The following is a 24,437-nucleotide window of genomic DNA, read 5'->3' as shown; positions in this document are numbered from 1 at the left end:
AATGCACAGCTAGGAAAAGTGAAAAACCATTTTAAAGATAAATCTAGACTTTAAAAGAAATCAAGATATTTGATACAAAGGAAATCTTGTCCTGGTAGGTGTGTTTCTCTAGCTTAAAGAAATGAAAATGCAGAGAGTTTTTTTCTTATCTAAATCTTTATTAGAAGAAAAAAACAGATTTAAAACAATGAGTAACAACATATCTCAGTAAATATTAAACACTTCAGTTATCAAAGCTGTTTAGACAATAGGTCCCTAATATTTCTGCACAGCAGAAGCACACTGGTTACAGAGCTCAGACTGTCATGTGCTCATGTGAGTTCGTTTTTGGCATAAAAGAATATCCAAAGTCACAGTTAACTATGATAGTAGATAAACTGCTAGTAACTTACACAGTTGATTCTCAAAGCTTTCACAACTTATCACTGTGTGATTGACATTCCCTTAGGGTGATTGTTTTATGGACTCTTTCTATAACACTGAGTAACAAACTGAATTCATTTTCTTTCAAGTTAGCGGTACTAATAAAATTATTTAAAACTGAATTAGAAATTATTTTCCTGTTCATATTAGCACAATAAAAAAGTATCGTAAGTAAACTGATTAGTTCATATCAAAAGTTAGAGAATGGAAATAACATACTTAGTACACTCATGGACAATAAATCAATTGAAAATGGAACTATTCAGTACACGATATCTGTGAGCACCCTTTCTAAGGGGGTAAAGTTTCCCTTTGTGATTTCTTAAAGTTTCCCTTTCCAATCTGTGTAAAACACTGATAAATGTAGTCTTGTACCTATTTTATTTTCAAAGATCATAGAAAAGATTACATTTTAAATTCACTTTTAGTAAAAAAAGCAAACAAACCCAACAATTGTTCTTTCAGGTTTTTTTCTTGCGTGTAGTACACATTCATGAACGTCCACTAGGCGCAAGGGAAATTGTTTATGTTGCAAAATGTAGTCTATATAGTGAGACTATCAAACATAGTGAAATAACAAATGGTTTCCAACCAGTAAGCTAAGAGGAAAACAAATGCAAGAAGACTTGTTTTAATCACTAAACATTGCAGGATTTTTTTTTTTAAACAATGTTTGTAAACTTGCCCACAAAAGCTGGGTGATATTAAACAGCCAGTAAGGCACTTTGTCAGAGAGGACGAAGTAGTAAAGGCTGGATGACTGACAGTTTGTTTAATAGGAAACAGTCTGTACTTACAGCAGAATCTGGAGTGGAGTGCTCCTTTTACCGATTTACTGTCAAATGGGAGTGGGGAAAACTTTAAAATCTTCTCTTTCACTTTGCTTACCAATTTTCCCTGCAGAAGTCTTTTAGTTGTAATTTAAAAAATATATTAGGAGCTATTAGTTTAAATAATGTATCATTTTCAATCTAATATTTAAAACAATATTAACATATTCACTAGCATTTTCAAAACATCCAAGCCATTCTCTTTAAAAATGAATTACCAAACAGAAGATCTTAGTATAAAAAATGTTTCGTGTTATTAACAATTCCCTTGCAACTTCTGATGGCTTCACATATTACAATATAAGCTTTGGTATAAAACATGCAAATCAAAGCCAACAAGGTGGTGAATACAGGGTTCCGCACTCAGAGCGCTTATGGGAGAAGTGCAGCACAGACGCAGGAGATGAGCAAAGGTGACGCCGCTGCAGGATGGCCCGAGTTTGCACTTCTACTGCTTCTTGGTTTCTACATTTCGCCTGTTCATAATCTTCATCAGAGACTGACTCATGTAATAGGGTTTTTCGGCAGAACCATCGTTTCTTTCTAAATCTTCCACTAGGAGGAAGAATGGCACAGGGTAAATATCAAAGCACAAGTGTAAGAGAAGTAACATCGCCATCTGCTGTATACTTGCTTCACAGCAGCTCAAAATGTTATTTTAAAAAACGGCATAGTTTGGCATCAACGTTACTGTAAACATAACTATGAGAAAACAATCAGCCCTTGTTTTTATGTCAGTAAGATAGTATCTCATTCTGTGTACCAGGTCTGATTCTGCCAATAGCACCTGCCTCTCAGCTGCACAATTGAGAAAACAAGTTTTCTCTTCTTTTAGAGAGGAAACGTAATTATACAAAAATCAAGAGATATATGAGGAATTTTAAAATTCACCTTCACTTTCCTAAAACGTATTATGTATTGAATTTGCCTTCTAACTTACTGTATTAATTCAAAATTGCTTTTGTGTTTCAAGCAACAATTTAAGCAGTCTAGTTTTCTAAAAAGATTTGTAAATTTTCAGTATATTTCAAGTCCTTGAACTGCAAATTTTGAGACATATTGCATCATTTTCTCCATTTTTTCAGTTATTTAATTTCTTTCTAAGTGGCTTCCAAAGTTTTCTCAAAAACAACACCCATTTTTCTCTAAATATTTCAATTACACAGAGGTAATTGATGAAAAATACTTTTCTAACTAGATTAAGCACATAATATGGGTTAAAACTTTTCTGCTTAGAGCTTTCTAATTATTAAAAAAATTATTAAGAAATACCGAACCAAACAACATTCCTTTTCCTATGATTTTTGCACCCAAGAGTTATATTCTTATAGTCAAGTTTAGAATGTATCTCCATACTGTTCAATGAATACTTTTACTGTGGCGAGTCTTCTGGTCTAATCAGCAGTTTTAATGTTAAGCATTTAATACATGGGTCCCATCTAGTACCAAGAATCTAAAAATAGAAGTTTTGACTGCTAGCAATCTCCAAATGAATCTCCTTTGTCTTTCATAATTTTCTAATTCCTAGAATAGCCAAGAATATAAGTAGAAAATAAGCAACTAATTTCCCACACATTGATTTATGTTTTATTTATTTCTCAACTTTTATGTGCATCAGAATCACTAGAGAATTTTTAAATAATTCACAAGCTGCCCCACACAAAAATACTTACATCAGAGTCTCTTGGGGTGGGGAGCACAGGTAGCAATATTTATAACAAATTCTCAGAGTGATTCTGATACATAACAGAAAATTAAAAATCGTTTTGTTTCATCATTATGAATTTTTCAACTACTCCTAAAAGGGGACTTACTCCTTATAATTTTCAGCACTTAAGATAGAGGTAACTATTTTGCTAGATTTTTGTTGTGAACCTTGTATTTCTTTTTAATTTTTTATTTTAAATTGGAGTATAGCCAATTAACAATGTTGTGATAGTTTTATGCACACAGACGAGGGACTCAGCCATACATATGCATGTATCCATTCTCCCCCAAACTCCCCTCTCATCCAGGTATATTATTGAATAAAATAATAATAACAACTATCTAGAAATATAGGTTGTCACTCTTCTCTGAATTATACTTCAAGGAGCATAAGAGTGAAGAAGGCTTTTGCCAAGATATGAAGCCAAATGATGCTTTTGATTACAATCGTAAAAGAAAGTAAGCCAAGAATAAGATGGGGGCCATATAAGGACCAATATTTTGAAACTCTCCCCTATTCATTGGCTTCTTGTTATTAAGCTGGTAGAAAGTCAGTGACCCCACATTTCAGGGTTGTTAAGTAAATTACTAGTCATGTTAATTTATAACACAGTTTTACATTTCTAACTCTCTTCTTGGATACATGGATTATATCCAGATCATACTCCTTTTTGTCAAGACATAAATAATCCTTATACACAAACTTAGTGTAAAAGCCAAAAGGACACTGTTGACCCAGTACTCCTTTGGGGTACATTTTCACACTGTTCACCATATCTTATGCTCTTGTACACAGGAGATGGATAGACAAGGTACGTGGGTGTCTGATTCATGCTTTGCTCCACCATGCAAAAGACTAAGGCATGGCTGACAGAGCCTGGTTTGTTGGTCTGGTCAGCAGAGGTGGAAGAATAACCTCCCTCCTGAACCCTTCAGGAAGAGATCTAATCCACAGTATGCCCCTTGTAAAGGTACCAGCTGAGGTACCTATGGAGGGCTAATGTTTCCTTAGGGTAAAATCTGAAGTCTTACTTATCTTTTCTCTTTTTTCACTGAAAGTTAAGCTAAAATTAAACTTTTATAGAACAAACCCACATGATCTCTTTAATCTAGAAAACCAGGCATGCTCATAAAAGATTTAATCACTCTCTGAAACACATCCATACCCATTTCTTATATGATGGACATAAAGATTAATCTCTATTTGGGTTATAGACAAAGGGTGCGAGTTATGTGGCCATCTCAGTTCTGCTCAGAATATTTTCATGGTGGCCTCTGGTTCATATCATTAAAAATGATATTCTAGAACTCAGATTCAACTTTAATTTCATGACAACAAAATGGCCTATGAAGGTTCCATGGTAATTTTTACCTAGTAATGCTCTCTGTGGAACCTGTATAACCTTAGCATCTATATGTTCATTATGGTCTTGAATCACTTACTGAAATATACTTCCCAGGGAACCATTAATATAAGTTTAATCACAGTTTAGGATGTTGTCAACTTGCTTGAACAGTATAAATATAACCATAGCACCACATTTACAACTTTAGTACCATATGCTGGTTAACTATAAATCAACCTGTTTATGGCTACTTGATTATACATTTATAGTGCTTTCAAAAATTTCCTGAATATCTTTTACAAATATACATTTGTAAAAAGAAAGGTCATCAAAGTGCTGCAATGGAAAACAGCATGCCAAGTTATAAAAGTTTGGAAACACTTTCAGCTATAGACTTTAAGAAAACATGTGACGTTTACAGCTTGCTCTTCAGCTGGAACCACAGTCTATAAAGTATTCTAGTTCACAGAGGCTACTGTCCTCAACTGCCTGATACCTCAGACGGTACCAGGTTCTTGCTTTTCAGGAATAGGTACTGAAATTTCACATTACTTAAAAGCATCATTTTCCAATACAAATGACCTAATTTACAAAACTTCTACTTAAAAGTAAATGGCACTGTTGGAAGCTTTTCTACTTTTTCTGCTTCTGGGGAACTAGTTGCTTCTTGTTCAGAATTCCGTGCAGGGTAGGGGTTATGAAGTAGGGTTTTTCTGTTGATCCATCATTTCTTTCCAGATCTTCACCTGTATATGCAGCAGCCAAAGCAGGCAAAAGCAGCAAGCAGCGGCAGAATAATTATATGCATTTTTAGAATTTGGAGAGTTGAACAGGGAAAAACCAGAGAAAGCAGTGTTAGAAAGTCAAATATAAGACAAATTAGTGCAGTTAAGTAGCCAATGCTAGTCAAAGTTAGAAGCTTCAACTTCTGCCAGGAAGCACTAAAACTTTGTAAATCCCACCCACTCCCAAAGAGGTTTATTTTGATAGTTTAAAGGTTAATAAGATCTTTAATGTCCTTTCAAAGGTGTTATCTTTAAATTCTGCAACTGTTCAGTTCATAAAGGTAAACTGCCCTATCCTCTGAGATGAAGCTGAATAAAACGTATGGCATGATACATGTAGAGAATACTTGAATTTCAGAGTTCAAAGTTGCTCTTAATGGTAATTCACACACTAATGTTACAGATGAAGAAACTGAGACCCAGGGATGTCAAATGATCCTCCTAAAGTTGAAAGCTCTGGGTCAATCAGGATGAGGTGAGGACCCAGTTTCTAGACACCTACTTCAGATCTCATGCTGCTAACTAAAAGGTGCCCTGTCCTAAATCCTTGCAGTTTGCCTCAGATTACACTCCAAAGCTAGTGCAATGTCTTATGACTTTTGTAATAAATGAGTTTATATTCCTGCTTTGCTTAGGCTAATAGTAAGATGATGGGTATTCACTGAGCACACATCTGCTGGGTGGTTGGGGGAAAGGATCAGAATGATGCTGAGAAGCAAGGAGAAGTTTACATAGAATTAAATTTCTTGCAGATACATATAATTCACAACTGATAATACCTCAATAAATATATAAATGCAACTTGATTCTGTTTTTACTAGTATATTAAAATATTATATTATTTTTAGCCTTTATTTATTATGAAATAAAGGATAAGAAATATTATATAAAACCATATAGCATAATCACTTAGAATATTTCTAAGTTATTTTTCACCATACTCTCTTAGGAATGGTTGGATTATTGGTTTATCAGATTTTTACAATGGACCTCACAGTGACTCTCCTCAGCTACAAAATGAAAAGCTAAGGAGGAAACATCATAGATGCTGAACATTTTTGTTCTTTTTTCCTTAATCATATTTCTATATCACATATTTTTATATCATTATTACTTTTGAGGAATGGGTAGGAACTACAGTATCAATCACATAATAATGATAATAATCATTTACAAGTATTGTTTTCTACTATCTTGGGGTCAGAATTCTCATTTCTTTGTAATGTTGAAAGGATGCTAAGTTACTATAAAATAGAGTATTTGCAAGTGGTTCGCATTTTTAAACATACCAGTTTTCTGGCAGTCAAGATAATAGGTATAAAGCGGTATGCAGAAAAAACAACAACAACAACAAAAGGTACAGTTCCACACAATCAGAATTTGGTTTGGAATATCATTTAAGGAGAATATTTTCCAAAGTTAGATGTTGCCCAAAGTAACAGCTGGAGAGGGAAGAGAAACACAATTTAGTTTCTCTTGTTCTTTATTATCAATGACAAGAATATTGAAGAAAAAAAAAGTTCACGTTCAACACATGATGTTTTGAACAAGGCTGAAATTACACCTGATTTTTAAGAACTTGGCAATATAGATGAGTAGAATATAGTAATATTGACAAGTGCCAAACATTTCTTCATTCTCAAATTTAGAATCCACTGTCAAAATTAAAATCTACAAGACTTGCCACAGCTTCCAAAGACTGGAAACTGGTAGGTTCTAGACATTTCCTCGGATACATTTTGAGAAAACTTTTCAGTTACAAAAATGGGGAAGATCCCGGTGGGCTCTCCCAGTTTGACTCCCATAATTAGCATTTGAGATGAAAGCTTTCTGAACATTTGAAAGCTCTGTCTCTTCTATGTCTTAAGCTACCTCATTCCCGTGTTCCTTCTTCAATCTCATACCTGAGCTGAAGTTTGTTCATGTGGTATTTTGTAGATGGCTTTTCCTGACAAACCACTGGGGTGCTAGGAAAAGATTAAACATTCCCGTTCCATTTAGAGCCAAAGGAAGAGCTTTGTGCACAAAGTTCTCCTGATTTCTTTGTCCAGTTATTGAAAATTGATTTGTAAATTTTCAGAAAGGAAAAAGAGATCCAACCATTTTCTAGAAGATTTTTTCCTTCAATATAACTCCCTATGAAATATATATACGTATATGTGTGTGTGTGTATATATGTGTGTGTGTGTGCGTGTGTGTGTGTGCGTGTGTGTGTGCTTAGCCGCTCAGTTGTGTCTGACGCCTTATCACACCATGGACTGTAGGCTTCTCTGTCCATGGGATTCTCAAGGCAAGAATACTAGAGTGGGTTGCCATGCCCCGCTCCAGGGGATGCTTCCAACTCAGGGGTTGGACCCAGGTGTCCCGCATTGCAGGTGGTACACACACACACACATACATTATCTCCTATCCTGACCCCAGTATGCAGTTGGTGCTATGAGTTATACCAAAAATCCCACTAAACTGTTCATTTTATACAGGTGGATCACTCAGTAATTCACCATAATAGAATGTTTTCTCTGCTTCTCTTAAGAGCAATGTGCCAGAGAAATAATCTCTCAGAGGGTATTAGCTGTAGGGATAACAAGCTCTGTTCTTTCATCTGTTGACCTTACTTTATCTAGGCTGAAGATGACAACAGATCAAGCTCCTGATGGGCACTAGATTCCCCAGGGCTTTTAAGATGAGGTACTAATAGAAAACATACCCATTCTGTGTATGTGAGTAGCACATGCTCCATAGAGGCACAGTGCAGAAGTCAGTGATGAAAGCCCTAATGAAATATTTTAATGATCAGCGTCAGAGTTCATCTAAACATTTCCAAGACACGCCTCTCTATTAATCCTATCTAACTGTCATTGTGTTACCTAGTGTGAATTGGCTCCATGTATCTTTGAAATCGTTGCCAGCTTGGCTTTATCAGAAACTAGAATGGCTCTCCTCAAGAGTTCCCAAAGCCCAGCCTCAAAGCCCAGTTAAGTCTTCAGGTGTTAACGAAGCATAACAGAAGCCAATCATTACTACAAATTTGAAAACATTTTCAGAAATTAAAAAATAATTTCATGCTAACACCATGCCATGATGCCTGACTCTCCTGTGCTTTGCAAATATCATCTCTCAGCTGTTAAGTTTTAAAAAGAATCTACTAGACAGTGTCTCTTTCCAAATAAACACTGTTTTGTAGTTGCAGCCAGGTCATAGCAAATCCACAGCCAGCTAAAGACATGGGTGTAAACCTTTTCATCTTCTGGTTATCCACTGAAGACGGAAAACACATATACTGAAAACTTACAGAAGCAGATGAAAATTGTTTCAATACACATTGCATAGACGCTGAAGAATCCATGTGCAATTATGTAAGATCCAACAATCACTGTCTGTAAATGAGTAGAGAAAAGAATGAAGATGTCGTAAATTTGTCCAAAAGAACAATAATGCAGTTTTAAATGAAATCATGATAAGGAAGCTTTGAAGAACTCTTTGATGGAAAAGATTTCAATATAGAAATGTAAAAGATTCAATGAAAATGCTTTTGAGTGTATTTGAACTGAGATTTAAACAAAATGTACTAGATGGTCTGCCAGTTTTCTTTTCACTAGCCCTAATGCCTACTGAAAGCATCCCAGATCTAGGATCCTGCATACTGAGGCAGTAAAGCAGAGTTTTTTGTTTTGTTTCATCTTTACATGGAATAATCCTATTATGTTTAAAATATTCATTTATTTTTGGCTGTGCTATGTTTTCATTGCCGCATGTGGGCTTTCTCTAGTTGTGACAAGTGGGGGCTACTCTCTAGCTGTAGTGGGGCTTCTCACTGGGGTGGCTCCTCTTCTTGCAGAGTACAGGTTTTAGGTGCACGAGCTTCCATAGTTGTGGCTCATGGGCTTAGTTGCCCCATGGCATGTGGAATCTTTTCAGATCAGGGATTGAACCAGTGTCTCCTGCATTGGCAGGTAGATTTTTTTTTTTTTTTTAACCACTGAGCCACCCAGGGAGGCCCAACAGGTAGACTCTTAACTACTGGACCACCAGGGAAGTCCAGAGCATAGGAGTTAAAAGCACACACTGCCTAGGTTTAATCACAGCTCAGGCACTCATTCAACAAGTCACTTCATCTCTCTGTGCTTCCTATGGAAGATTGTTGGTGGGGAAGCAGAGAATGTAACAATGGTGTTTATGACACATGGATTGAGTGAGTTATTAATAATATACTGTAAAATATCCCACAGGGTTCCTTCCAGGTCCTCTCCAGTTGCCACATCTATCTCCCAGTTGTTGGGAATGTAGGCAGGCAGCTGATGACTCAGCTGTTTTGTTCCACAGGACTTGCTTTTGCAGGGAACTACCTCACTCAAGGTTACACCGTCATTCAGAGGGCAACCCTTGGCCAACGGCTGCCCGGTGCAGTATATGGAGGCCTAGCGCCTGTGTCAGAAATTCCTATAATTATGTCTGAGGCTTCAACTGTAATCGCAGCATGGATCAGCTTCTTTTTTTTGCCCAGCACTGTCCTCCTCACTTCCTTTCCAGTGTATCTCCGGAGAGCACTTCATAATAAGCCCTCTGCTTGCAATCCTCTGTCTCAGGGGTTGTTTCCAAGGAACCCAAGCCTCACAGCAGAATGAAGCTGGGCACAAAGTAAGACTAATCATGTTAGCTATCATTATTTTTCCTATTCCTTTTTGGTTTTTTATTTTACCATCTCATAAATCAGAATCAATATTGCCCAGTGGCTATGGAATGAGTTGTGTCCCCTCAAAATTCCTATGTGGAAACCTAATCCCCAGTGTGATGGCATCTGGGCGTGGGGCCTTTGGGAGGCAATGAGGAAACAAGGATGGAGACCTCATGAATGGTTAGTGCCCTTATAGAAGATGAGAGAGGATCTCTCTTTCTACCCTGTTAGGATACAGCAAGAAGGTATGCCTTTGCAAATTAGGAAGGAAGCTCTGACTACGGACTGAATCTGTGGGCACCTTGATCTTGGACTTCTCAGTCTTCAAAACTGTGAGGAATAAACCCCTGTTGTTTAAGCCACCCAGTCTATGGTATTTTTACTGTAGCAGCCCAAACTTACTATCAGCTCTTACCAGCAAAGGTACCCAGTAGTAATTTAAAGATGTTGGTCCTTCTATAATCACTGGGAGTCTTTCGGTGAAAAGTAGAAAGGCCAGGACACCTGGAGCAAACGAATATAGCTTTTTGTCACAAAGAAGTTTTTCTTTTTTTTTAAATTTAAATTTATTTATTTTCATTGGAGGCTAATTACGTCACAATATTGTATTGGTTTTGCCATACATCAACATGAATCCACCACAGGTATACACATGTTCCCCATCCTGAACCCCCCTCCTTCCTCCCTACCCGTACCATCCCTCTGGGTCATCCCAGTGCACCAGCCCCAAGCATCCTGTATCCTGCATCGAACCTAGACTGGCGATTCGTTTCTTATATGATATACATGTTTCAATGCCATTCTCCCAAATCATCCTACCCTCTCCCTCCCCCACAGAGTCAAAAAGACTGTTCTATACATCTGTGTCTCTTTTGCTGTCTTGCATACAGGATTATCGTCTAAGCACCTGTTAAATTAAAAAAAAAAGCCTTCATTGTTGTTGTTATTGTTATTATTGTTACTACTACTACTTACCTATACAGCCAGCAACTAGAATCTTTCCCAGGATTAGTACAAAGTCTGTCACTCTATCCATAACTGCAATTCTAAGAATCAGAAAAAAAAGTATAATTTTGTGTTTAACTTAGATTTGTTACTAGAAATTTATGAAAGTAAATAATGCATGAATTCATTTTGATGTGTCTCTGCTGAAATCTTACTTAGCATTTATTAAATGCAAGAAATGAAGGAACCCAGGCATGAAATTCTGACTTATTTATAAGGAAGTAAACAGAAAATGGCATTATAGGGCTGTCAGGTGCTTTTGGTGGTGTCAGCCTCTCTCACTCTAATTTGAGGACTATAGACACCCTGCATCCTGGGGATGGCTGCACTGGTTCTCTGATTTTGTTCACTCAGACTCTGTCGATTTTGGGAGAAAAGAAAAGTCAGAAATGTGATGATAGTGTTTGTGTGGGGAATTTCTTGAGCACAGGGTATAATAAAGATGAGTGAGTGCCAGTGGGTATAAAGGTATAGATGGATGATGGGAGCAACAATTCAAAGACATACAAAGAAACTAATGGTAAGAAGGAGAAGATTTAAATCTTTTAAAATAAAAGAAGATTCATGTCTAATAAAACCACCAACATGTGAAGTATAAATGCTCAAGATTCACCAAACCATCCACTGCAATGCTCAACCTGCTTACTTACTTTAAAATATTTCTCATCAGCAGATTGAAAGCATCTCTTGCTGACTTGCAGAAGTTTTTGCCGTATATTGCCATCTGAGGAAGACAGTTGATATTATTCTGATAACTTAACAAGACCAACAGACAATCCAATGACAGGAACATTAATTAATTCTCTGTCACCCATACAGTTACTCTCATTCATCTTTCCAACCTTAAGGCTTATGGGAGGCTGGGGAACCATGTATCCTCAATTCTACACAACTCTTAGAGTCATTGACAATAAGGTATATTTCAGTTGCTATTTTCTCTTAATTCCATGGGAAATACACAAATTTAAACGGGTTCAGTTCAGTCCCTCAGTCGTGTCCAAGTCTTTGTGACTCCATGAACCACAGCACGCCAGGCCTCCCTGTCTATCACCAACTCTCGGAGTCCACCCAAACCCATGTCCATCGAGTTGGTGATGCCATCCAACCATCTCATCCTCTGTAGTTCCCTTCTCCTCCCGTCCTCAATCCTTCCCAGGATGAGCATCTTTTCAAATGAGTGAGCTCTTCTCATCATGTGGCCAAAGTAAACAGAGGTAGGTCTTCTCAAATCCCAGGTCACAGCTTGTCTTTGAAGCATTTGGCTATGATGTGTTGCTGAATAGGTGAAATGTTGTAGCATTCACATTAAAAATTCCTCTCAGGAAACCCTGTGCTTCCAATACACATTGGCTTTATTGATTAAGAGGCTCAATAAAATATTCTCACTGGAGTTATATAAATGACTCTTTGAATATCCGTAACTATTTGACTCACACCATCAGACCCTATATCACTGTGATAATCAAGTGTTAATAAGGTTGTAGTTGCTAAATTTTAGAACAATATTTTTGGATCCCCTATTTTTTTTTAAAAAATCTCTTTAAAAGCCTCCATATTTCTATTGGAAATAAGTAACAAATTCAGTTACATTATCAATTCCCACACATTTCAAAATAAGAATCATAAAAAGAAATAGACCCTTCCTGAAAAATGTGTAAAACCCAGAATTAGAAGAATATTTTCTTTTCATTAAATCTAAACTAATTAAGCTTCCCTCCCATGGAAGTATGTCAAAGACAAATATTATTATTTTCAATCTAGCACATTTTTATATTTCTAAGGGAAATAATGAGCTTCCCAGATGGTGCAGTGGTAAAGAATCTGCCTGCCAATGCAGGAGATACAGGTTTGATCTCTGGGTCAGGAAGATCCCCTGGAGGAGGAAATGGCAACTCACTCCAGTATTCTTGACTGGAGTATTCCATGGACAGAGGAGCCTGGAGGGCTACAGTCCATGGGGTTGCAAAGAGTCAGATATGACTGAGGGTATACACACACAAGGGAAATAATATTTTCCCTCTCCATAAAGGTATTGAACGTAATAATGAAGTACAGTTAAGTTACTATCTCAGCTAGGAAAGCATAGCCCTGAATCATGCATTGGATTCACAAATTCTTGTATCAATATGGTGATAAATTCAACTGCTTGATGTACAAGTGCTTTTGAGATGGAAATATAGACATGGGGTTCGGGTGTGCAAAGAAGTTTAGTAAATAAAAATAATCTACTTACCATAACATAGGCATTTCTGTTCAAAAACTTTACTGCTTTTTCCAAACACCAGAAACAGCATCTCAGGCAGCATTTTAGGAATTTAGAAATGTTGCTCTGGGCCTCTATGAGAAGGAGATATTTAAACCTATTAATTATTTGTAGACTCTATAAATAAAAATAATAGTAAAATTTTAAATGGGCTTTTCGATTTAACTGTAGTAAAATATATATAAAATTTACCATTTTAACCATTTTTAAGTGTACGACTCAGTAGCATTAAGTACATTCACAGTATTGTGAAACTGCCATCACTATCAATTTCCAGAACTTTTCATCCTCTCATAGAAACTCTCTACCCATTAAAACAATAACTCCTCATTCTCCCCTCCTCCAAGTCCCTGGTAACCTCTATCATACTTCTGTTTGTATGAATTTTCATCTTCTGGATACGTTATATAAGGGGAATCTTACAATATTTAACCTTTTGTGTTTTGCTTATTTCACTTAACATTAAGTTATGAGGATCCATCTATTACATTTATTTTTGGAGCTGAATAATATTCTGTTGTACGTATGTATGTATGTGTATATGTGTGTGTGCATGTGTGTATATATATATACACACACACACACACAGTTTTGTTTTTTCTTTTATCTGTTAATGGAAATTTGGGTTCTTTCTATCTTTTGGCTGTTTTGAATAATGCTGCTATGAATACTGGTGCCCAAGAATTTATTTGAGTCCCTGCTTTCAATCTTTTTGAGTATATATCTAGAAGTGGAAATGCTGGCATATGGCAATCATATTTTTAACTTTTTAAAGTTAAAACAGCTCAACTGTTTTCCATAGCGGCAATATGATTTTACATTCTTACCAGCAATACACAGGTGTTCCAATTTATCTGCAACCTACAAACATATTATTTTTCATTTTTTGATAGTAGCCATTCTATTGGGTATGAAGTGATAGCTCATTATGTTTTTGATTTGCATTTCCAAAATGACTAATATTGAGCATCCTTTCATATATTTATTCACCACTTATATACTTTCTTCAGAGTGATATCTAGGCAAATCATTTGCAGGAGGGACAAAGATGGTAACAAGGAGGTTCCTGAACTTCCTTCCTCCCACAGATGCACCAAACGTATAACTACACTGGGAGCTATTTCCTCTGAGAGAAATCCAGAAACAAGCTGAGTGACTCCTTCACATCAGGCAACTAAAAAGTCTAACAGTGAAATTGTAGGAAAGGCTGAGACACACTCACTATAAACCCTACCCCGGGCACAATGCCATACTACCAGGACAATACCCCCAACTCTCAGCTTCTCCCTGAGGAGTAAAGGGTTTGAGCAGCACATCAAGGATTCCAACTTTCCCACCCAAGAGACAGAGATTCCCACCCAAGAGACAGACCCCCAAAACATTTAGCTCTGAAGCCAAAGAGGCTTATGGCCACAGTTCTATGGGACTATAAAAAACAACTATAGTGATCATAGAGACTAGCAAAGAGAAAGCAAGCAAAAATGCCCATCTTCCAGTCTTTTCCTGGGAAGGGACTGAGTGCATACTTTACAACACCCTGCCTAAAAGTTGAATTTCTAATTTGCATACTCTAGATCTACCTGTGGTCCTACTAGGAGCTAGGGGGAGCAGGTCACCAACTTCTCTTTGGAAGGAGTTTGTACACATGCCTGGTGACCCAGCTTTGTGTAGCTCTAGATAGGGCTTGTATTTATGAGTCTCACAGGACTGTAGAAAACAAAGAATCAGGTTTTAAATGGTTAAGGAGTGCCCTACCACCACTAACCACTACCATGGTTATGTATCCTGGTTAAGTGCTGAGGAAGCAGGCAAAAGCTTCCCTCCCAGTTTCTCCCTGAAAGGGGCTTAACTACATACTTCTCCAGCTGATGTCTGAGGGTTTAGCTTCTAATCAGCCTTCTCTAGGTTCTGACTGTGACCCTTCCCTTTGAGACACCGACAGGTCTAGTTACACTTTCAACTACTAAGAGCTACTTAACTATGATGGCTAGGACAATCAGAAAGATTTGAGAGAATAAGAAGCTTGGGCTGGGTTCATTAATGAAGCTCATCTCCTACATGAGACTAGTCTGTCAAATTGGGAAAAATGGCTGCTTTATCTAACACACAGAAACAAATACAGAGAGTGAAGGAAAAAAATGAAGAAACAAAGGAATATGTCCCAAAGAAACAAACAAGATATATTTCCAAAACTGGTATTTATGAAACAGAGATCATTGACTTACCCGATACAGAATTCAAAATTATGGTCATAAAGATGCTTACCATGGTCAGGGAGCAATGAATGAACAAAATGAGAACGTCAGTAAAGAGAGAGAAAATTTCTAAAAATCAAACCGAATTTATAGAGCTCAAAATTACAATAATTGGACTGAAAAATTAAATAAAGGAATTCAACAGCAGACTAGATCTAGCGAAAGAAAGGATCAGTGAATTCAAAGACAATGCAGTGGGGTTTATCCATTAAAGAAAGCATGAAGTTGTAAGAGACTAATGCGACACCATCAAGCAGACCATTATATACATTACAGAGGCCCCAGAGGGAGAAGATAGAGCACAAAGGGGCAGAAAACATATACAAAGAAATAATGACTGAAAATTTCCCTAGCCTGGAGAAACAGACATCCAGATCCAGGAAGTTCAAAGAATACCAGTCTAAAGAGATCCACACTGAATCACATCAAGTTAATTTTCAAAAGTCAGGTAAAGGCATCAGGAAATAAGAACTTCTTGTATACAAGGAAATCCCCATAAGAAGATATTTTTCAGCAGAAACTTTGCAGGCCAGAATGAAGTTGAATAATATATTAAAAGTGTTGAAAGGGAAATCTGCCAACCAAGAAACTATCTATGTGGCAAAGTTATCCTTCAATATTGAAGAAAAGGTAAGAGTTTTCCAGACAAACAAAGGCTGAGTTCATCACCAGTAGAATAGCCTTACAAGAAATATTAAAGGGAGTTTTTTAAGCTGAAACAAAAGGATGCTAATTAGTAACATGAAAATATATGAAAGCATAAAACTCACAGTAAAGGTAAATATACACTTCAATTCAAAATGCTCTAAAATTTTAATGGTAGTAGGTAAATCACTTAGAACTATAGTATAAAGGTTAAAGACAAGGTATTAAAAGGACTTTTTATGTAAACTAAATAACTTGTTAATGGATCCACAACATAAAAAGATGTAAATTGTGATATCAAAAACATTGTAGCATAAAATATATGTGCATAGGGGATATAAAAAGGTAGAGCTTTTGTATGTATTACTAATTCACTTGTTATCAGCTGTAAGATATTTTAACTATAAGGTCAGTCAGTCAGTCAGTCAGTTCAGTTGCTCAATAGTGTCCGACGATTTGCGACCCCATGGATCGCAGCACGCCAGGCCTCCCTGTCCATCACCAACTCCCGGAGTTCACTCAGACTCACGTCCATTGTGTCCGTGATGCCATCCAGCCAACTCATCCTCTGTAGTCCCCTTCTCCTCCTGCCCCCAGTCTCTCCCAGAATCAGAGTGTTTTCCAACGAGTCAACTCTTTGCATGAGGTGGCCAAAGTACTGGGGTTTCAGCTTTAGCATCATTCCTTCCAAAGAAATCCCAGGGCTGATCTCCTTCAGAATGGATTGGTTGGATCTCCTTGCAATTCAGAGGACTCTCACGAGCCTTCTCCAACACCACCGTTCAAAAGCATCAATTCTTCGGCGCTCAGCTTTCTTCACAGTCCAACTCTCACATCCAGACATGACCACTGGAAAAACCATAGCCTTGACTAGATGGACCTTTGTTGGCAAAGTAATGTCTCTGCTTTTCAGTATGCTATCTAGGTTGGTCATAACTATTTAGTTATTTTACTGCTGGTGTGCTCAGTCATGGCTGAGTCTTTGTGACCCCATGGACTGTAGCCCTCCAGGTTCCTCTGTCCATGGAATTTTCCAGGCAAGAATACTGGAGTGGGTTGCTACTTCCTTCTCCTTTAGTTATTATAACTATAATATATTTTACATAAGCCTTACGATAACCACAGAGTAGATACAAGAAAGGAATCAAAAGATACCACATATAAAATGATAAAATCACAAAGAAAGAGAAGAAAAAACAAAAAACTTTAAAACAGCCAGAAAACAGTTCAGTTCAGTTCAGTTAACAAGATAGAAATAAGCAAGTCTATAATTTTCAATAATTACAACTATGTAAATGAACTAAATTTTCTGGTCAAAAGACTGAGTGGCTGAATGGAAATTTTTTTAGAAGATTCAAGTATATGCTACCTACAGGAGCCTCATTTCACCTTTAAAGACATACTTAGACCAAAAGTGAAATATTAGAAAAAGGTTTTTCCATGAAAATGGAAGCCAAAAGAAATCAGGTGTACCTATATTTGTATCAATCAAAAGAGACTTTAAACCAAAAGCTGAAAAAAGGCACAAAGCTCATTCAGTTCAGTTCAGTCTATCAGTCATGTCCAACTCTCTACGACCGCATGGACTGCAGCACACCAGGCCTCCCTGTCCATCACCAACTCCTGGAGTCCACTCAAACTCATGTCCATTGACTCAGTGATGCCATCCAACCATCTCATCCTCTTTCTCATCCTCTTTCATCCCTTCTCCTCCTGCCTTCAATCTTTCCCAGCATCAGGGTCTTTTCCAATGAGTCAGTTCTTTATATCAGGTGGCCAACGTATTGGAGTTTCAGCTTCAGCATCAGTCCTTCCAATGAATATTCAGGACTGATTTCCTTTAGGATGGACTGGTTGGATCTCCTTGCAGCCCAAGGGACTCTCAAGAATCTTCTCCAAAACTACAGTTCTAAAGCATCAGTTTTTTGGCACTCAGCTTTCTTTATAGTCCAACTGTCACATCCATACATGACTACTGGAAAAACCATAGCCTTGACTAGATGGACCTTTGTTGGCAAAGTAATGTTTCTCCTTTTTAATATGCTGTCCAGGTTGGTCATAACTTTCCTTCCAAGGAGTAAGCATCTTTAAATTTCATGGCTGCAGTCACCATCTGCAGTGATTTTGGAGCCCCCCAAAATAAAGTCTGTCACTGTTTCCACTGTTTCCCCATCTATTTGCCATGAAGTGATGGGACTGGATGCCATGACCTTAGTTTTCTGAATGTTGAGTTTTAAGCCAACTTTTTCACTCTCCTCATTCACTTTCATCAAGAGGCTCTTTAGTTCTTCACTTTCTGCCATAAGAGTGGTGTCATCTGCATATCTGAGGTTATTGATATTTCTCCTGGCAATCTTGATTCCAGCTTGTGCTTCTTCCAGCCCAGTGTTTCTCATGATGTACTCTGCATATAAGTTAAATAAGCAGGGTGACAATATACAGCCTTGACGTACTCCTTTCCCTATTTGAAACCAGTCTATTGTTCCATGTCCAGTTCAAACTGTTGCTTCCTTACCTGCATAGATTTCTCAAGAGCCAGGTTAGGTGGTCTGGTATTCCCATATCTTTAAGAATTTTCCACAGTTTGTTGTGATACAAAGCTCATTATACGATGAAAAAAGGGTCCATTTGTGAAGAGTAGATAGAAATTATAAATATTTATGCACCTAACATTGGAGCACCTAAATATATAAAGTAGATATAAATAGATATGAAGGAAGAAATATTTAGCAATATAATAATAGCATACATTTTCAAAATTCCATTTTTATCAATGGGTTGTCCAGATAGAAAATCAAAAAGGAAGCATTGGACTTAAGTACATATTAACAAATGTTAAGATGGACTTAACATTTATAGTACTTTCCATCCAACCACAGCAGAATGCACATTCTTCTCAAGTATACATGGAGCATTCTCCAGGATAGATCATGTTAGGTCACAAAACAAGTACTAATAAATGCAAGACGTCTGAAATCATATCAAGCCTCTTTTCTAAAGACAATAGTATGAAACTAGAGGTCAATTACAAGAACAAAACTGGAAAATTCACTAATGTGTGGAGATTAAACAACATGCCACTGAATAATCAAGAGATGAAAGAATAAATCAAAAGTGAAATCAAAGAGTAACCTGAAACACAGGAAATAGAAACGCAACACATCAAAGTATACAGAATGCAGCAAAGCAGTTCTAAGAGGTAAGGTCACAGCAATAAACACTTATGTTATTAAAAAAGATCTCACACAACCTAACCTCACACCTCAAGGAATTAGAAAAAAAAAAGAAACCAAGTACAAAGTTAGTATAAGAAAGGAAATAGTAAAGCTCAGACTGGAAATAAATGAAAGAGACTAAAAAAACAATCAAAAAGATATATGAAAATACCAGCTGTTTTTTTTTTGCAAGCATAGAATTGACAAACCTTTCACTAGATTAATTGATAAAAAAGGAGAGAATACTTAAATATTAATAAATTCAGAAATGAAACAAACATTATGACTGATATGTAAAGGATCATAACTGACTACTATGACTACATATGACTACTATTTTACACTGACAAATGTGACTACCTACAAGAAGTGAATAAATTTGTAGAATCATATAACTTGCTGAACTGAATCATGAAGGAAATGAAAATCTGAACAGATCAATTTCTACTAAAGATTTTGAATCAGTAATCAAAAACCTCCCAACAAAGCAAAGTCCAGGATCAAATGGCTTTACTGGTGAAATTTTACCAAACATTCAAAGATAAATATAAATATAACTCTTCTCAAACTCTCAAACCACAGAGCTGGAGAGAACATTTACAAACTCATTTTATGAGGTCAGCATGACCCTGATACCAAACCCACACAAGGACACTGCAAGAAAAGAATATTATAGGCTGGTATCCCTGATAAATATGAATGCAAAGATTCTCAACAAATTATTAGCAAATTGAATCAATATGAAATTAGAAGAATCACATGCCAAAATCAAGTAGGATTTATACCAGGATGCAAGGATGGTTCACCATATGCAAATTAATAATATGTTCCACATTAACAAAAACATCTATTTCTGCTTTATTGACTATGCCAAAGCCTTTGACTATGTGGATCACAATAAATTCTGAAAGAGATGGGAATCCCAGACCACCTAACCTGCCTCTTGAGAAACCTGTATGCAGGTCAGGAAGCAACAATTAGAACTGGACATGGAACAACAGACTGGTTCCAAATAGGAAAAGGAGTATGTCAAGGCTGTATGTTGTCACCCTGCTTATTTAACTTATTCACAGAGTACATCATGAGAAAGGCTGGGCTGGTTGAAGCACAAGCTGGAATCAAGATTGCTGGGAGAAATATCAATAACCTTAGATATGCAGATGACACCACCCTTTTGGCAGAAAGTGAAGAAGAACCAAAGGGCCTCTTGATGAAAGTGAAAGAGGAGAGTGAAAAAGTTGGCTTAAAACTCAACATTCAGAAAACTAAGGTCATGGCATCCAGTCCCATCACTTCATGGCAAATAGATGGAGAAACAGTGGAAACAGTGGCTGACTTTATTTTGGGGGGCTCCAAAATCACTGCAGATGGTGATTGCAGCCATGAAATGAAAAGATGCTTACTCCTTGGAAGGAAAGTTATGACCAACCTAGATACCATATTAAAAAGCAGAGACATTTCTTGGTTAACGAAGGTCCGTCTAGTGAAGGCTATGGTTTTTCCAGTAGTCATGTATGGATGTGAAAGTTGGACTATAAAGAAAGCTGAGCACTGATGAATTGATGCTTTTGAACTGTGGTGTTAGAGAAGTCTCTTGAGAGTCCCTTGGACTACAAGGAGATCCAACCGGTCCATCCTAAAGGAGATCAGTCCTGGGTGTTCATTGGAAGGAACTGAAACTGGAATTGAAGGAAGGAAGGAATTGAAGCTGAAACTCCAATACTTTGGCCACCTGATGCAAAGAGCTGACTCGTTTGAAAAGACCCTGATGCTGGGAAAGATTGAGGGCAGGAGAAGAAGGGGACAACAGAGGATGAGATGGTTAGATGGCATCCCTGACTCAGTGGACATGAGTTTGAGTGGACTCCTGGAGTCGGTGATGGACAGGGAGGCCTGGCGTGCTGTGGTTCATGGGGTTGCAAAGAATCGGACACAACTGAGTGACTGAACTAAACTGAACATTAACAAAATGAAGGTGAAAAATCATATGATTATCTCCATAGATGCAGAAAAATTACTTGACAAAACTCAACCTCCTTTTGTAATAAAATTTCTCAGTAAACTGGTTAGGGAAGGCTTGAACATAACCAAGACCATTTCTTACAAACCCACAGCTAATATCATACTCAATGGTAAAAAGCTGAAAGCTTTTCCTCTAATAATAGGTACAAGACAAGGATGCCCACTAATGCCATATTTTTTCAGTTTAGAACTTGGAACTCTCAGTTCAGAGCAATTAGGCAAGTAAAAGAAATAAAAGGTATTCAAATCAGAAAGGAAGAAGATTGTCTCTGTTTGCAGATCACATGATATTACGTAAGAAAACTCTACAGTCTCCACCAAAAAAACAATTAAAGCTAATACATGAAATCAGTAGAGTTTCAGGTAATGAAATCAATATACAAAAATCAGTTGTTTTTCTGTATACTAACAACTAATTATTGGAAATAGAAGTTGAGTACAACTTCATTTATAATTAACACAATAAAATAACTAGAAATAACTAGAAATGAAGAAGAGAAATACTTGTATATTAAAATTGTGAGCTATTGACAAAAAAGAATGAAGAAACAAATAAATTGAAAATATTCCATGTTCATGGATTGAAAGAATTAATATTGTTAAAATGTAATTTAATGTACATTTAAAATGTAATTCTTGGGCTTCCCTGGTGGCTTAGACGGTAACGAATCTGCCTGCAATGCGGGAGACCTGGCTTCGATCCCTGGGTTGGGAAGATCCCCTGGAGGAGGGTATGGCAACCCACTCCAGTACTCTTGTCTGGAGAATTTCCATGGACAGAGCAGCCTGGTGGGCTACAGTCCATGGGGTTGAAAAGAGTTGGACCTGACTGAGTAACTAAGCACCACACAGCACAAAATGTATATAGTACCCAAAGCAATCTAAAACTTTCATACAATTCCTATCAAAATTTCGATGCCATTTTTCACAGAAACAGGAAAAGCAATCCTAAAATTTGGATAACATCACAAGAGATCCAAATAACCAAAGCAGTTAAGAAAGAGTAACAAAGCTAAAGGTCTTATACTTTCTGGTTTCAAACTCTTTTACAAAGTTAAAGTAATCAAAACAGTATGGTACTGGCATAAAAAAAGAGAGCCCAGAAATAACCCATGCATCTATGGTCAATTTTTGACAAAGAAGTCAAGAATATACAATGGGAAAAAGACAGTTTCTTTAATAAATGGTGATAGGAAAAACAGAACCACATGCAAAAGAATGAAATTAGACCCTTATCTTATACCACACAGAATAATCAATGCAAAATGGATTAAAGACTTGAATGTAAAACCTGAAACCATAAAATCCTACAAGAGTTTATAGAGGTAAGTTCCTTGACATTGGCCTTGACAATGATTTTTTAGATTTTACACCCAAAAAAGGCAAATGCAACAAAAGCAAAACTAAACAAGTAGCCTACATTAAAGTAAAAAGCTTCTGCACAGCAAGAAAACCATCAGAAAACTGAAAAGGCAACCTACTGAATGGGAGAAAATATTTGCAAACCACATGTGATAAAGGGTTAATATTCAAAATATACAAAGACTTTATAGAATTCAACAGTAAAAAACAAATAACCAAATTAAAAATGTGTAAAGAACCAGAATAGATGTTTTAAAGAATACATACAAATGGCCAGTAGGTGCATGAAAAGGTGTGCAACATTACTTATATCAGAGATATGCAAATCAAAACCTCAATGAGATGTCACCTCATACCTGTTTACATATCTGTTATCAAAAATACAAGAGATACCAAGTATTGGTAAGAATGTAGTGAAAAGGGAACCCTTGTACGCTGTTTGTAAGAATGTTAATGTTAATTGATGTATCCACTATGGAAAACAGTATGGAAGTCCCTTAAGAAATTAAAAATAGGACTTCCATATGATCCAGCTATTCTAATTCTGTATATAATTGAAGGAAACAAAATCACTATCTTGAAGAGATAATTGTACTCCAGTGTTCATTGCAGCATTATTTACAGTATCCAGTGTATGGAAACAACCTAAGTGCTATTCAGTTCAGTTCAGTTCAGCTGAGTTGCTCAGTCGTGTCCCACTCTTTGCGACCCCATGAATCACAGCATGCCAGGCCTCCCTGTCCATCACCAACTGCTGGAGTTCACCCAAACTCATGTCCATCGAGTCAGTGATGCCACCCAGCCATCTCATCCTTTGTCGTCCCCTTCTCCTGCCCCCAGTCCCTCCCAGCATCAGGGTGTTTGCTAATGAGTCAGCTCTTCGCATCAGGTGGCCAAAGTATTAGAGTTTCAGCTTCAGCATCAGTCCTTCCAATGAACATCCAGGACTGATCTCCTTTAGAATGGACTGGTTGGATCTCCTTGCAGTCCAAGGGAATCTCAAGAGTCTTCTTCAACACCACAGTTCAAAAGCATCAATTCTTCGGCACTCAGCCTTCTTCACAGTCCAACTCTCACATCCATACATGACCACTGGAAAACCATAGCCTTGACTAGATGGACCTTAGTCGGCAAAGTAATGTCTCTGCTTTTGAATATGCTATCTAGGTTGGTCATAGCTTTCCTTCCAAGGAGTAAGCGTCTTTTAATTTCATGGCTGCAATCACCATCTGCAGTGATTTTCGAGCCCCCCCCCCCAAATAAAGTCTGACATCTATTTCCCATGAAGTGATGGGACCAGATGCCATGATCTTAGTTTATTAGGTACATCAATCAATAAAGTATAGTATATATACACAATGGAATATTATTCAGCCATAAAAAAGAAAAAAATCTTACTTTTGCAATAACATGGATGAACCTGAAGGGCATTATGCTAAGAGAGGTAAGCCAGACAAAAACAAATATGCATGGTATTGCTTATACATGGGGGAAAGATTGTAATGCATGTAAACTGAATAGAATGTTGTTATCACATGCTGGGCATGGAAGAAATTGGGAGAGGCTTATAAACTTTTAGCTATAAGATGAATAGGTTTTAGAATATAATGTAAAACATGATTATAGTTGATAATACTGCATTGTATATTGAAATTTTCTAGGAGAGTAGAACCTAAGCATGCTCACCAAAAAAAGGAAAAAATGTCCCACCTTAAATGTGGGGATCCTTTCACAATGTATATATGCATTAAATCATCATTTGTACACTTAAAAATTACAATTTTATTTGTCAGTTATACCTCAAGCTGAAAAAAGTTTACTTAAAAAAATCCTTTGTCCATATTGAATTAGGTTGTTTATTTTTGAGTTGTAGGAGTTATTTATACATTCTAAATATTAGTTGC

General features: G+C 36.9%; 1 protein-coding gene across 1 annotated transcript in view; it reads right to left on the bottom strand.

Annotated features, from left to right (window-relative positions):
- Window positions 1-1,701: 1,701 nt before the first annotated feature.
- Window positions 1,702-24,437, bottom strand: part of SLC44A5 (solute carrier family 44 member 5) — a 248,593-nt gene continuing 225,857 nt past the window's right edge. Inside the window, exons 19-24 of the mRNA XM_068961184.1 lie at window positions 13,005-13,108; window positions 11,422-11,495; window positions 10,742-10,812; window positions 10,182-10,270; window positions 8,384-8,468; window positions 1,702-1,808 (exon numbers count right to left, since the gene is read on the bottom strand). Coding sequence (XP_068817285.1) covers window positions 1,702-1,808; window positions 8,384-8,468; window positions 10,182-10,270; window positions 10,742-10,812; window positions 11,422-11,495; window positions 13,005-13,108 — 530 coding nt within the window. The remainder of the gene's footprint in view (window positions 1,809-8,383; window positions 8,469-10,181; window positions 10,271-10,741; window positions 10,813-11,421; window positions 11,496-13,004; window positions 13,109-24,437) is intronic.

Source organism: Capricornis sumatraensis, chromosome 2 (assembly GCF_032405125.1).
Source record: "Capricornis sumatraensis isolate serow.1 chromosome 2, serow.2, whole genome shotgun sequence".
NCBI lineage: Eukaryota > Metazoa > Chordata > Mammalia > Artiodactyla > Bovidae > Capricornis > Capricornis sumatraensis.
Note: the sequence above shows the minus strand (reverse complement) of the source record. Positions and strands in the feature narration are given on the sequence as shown.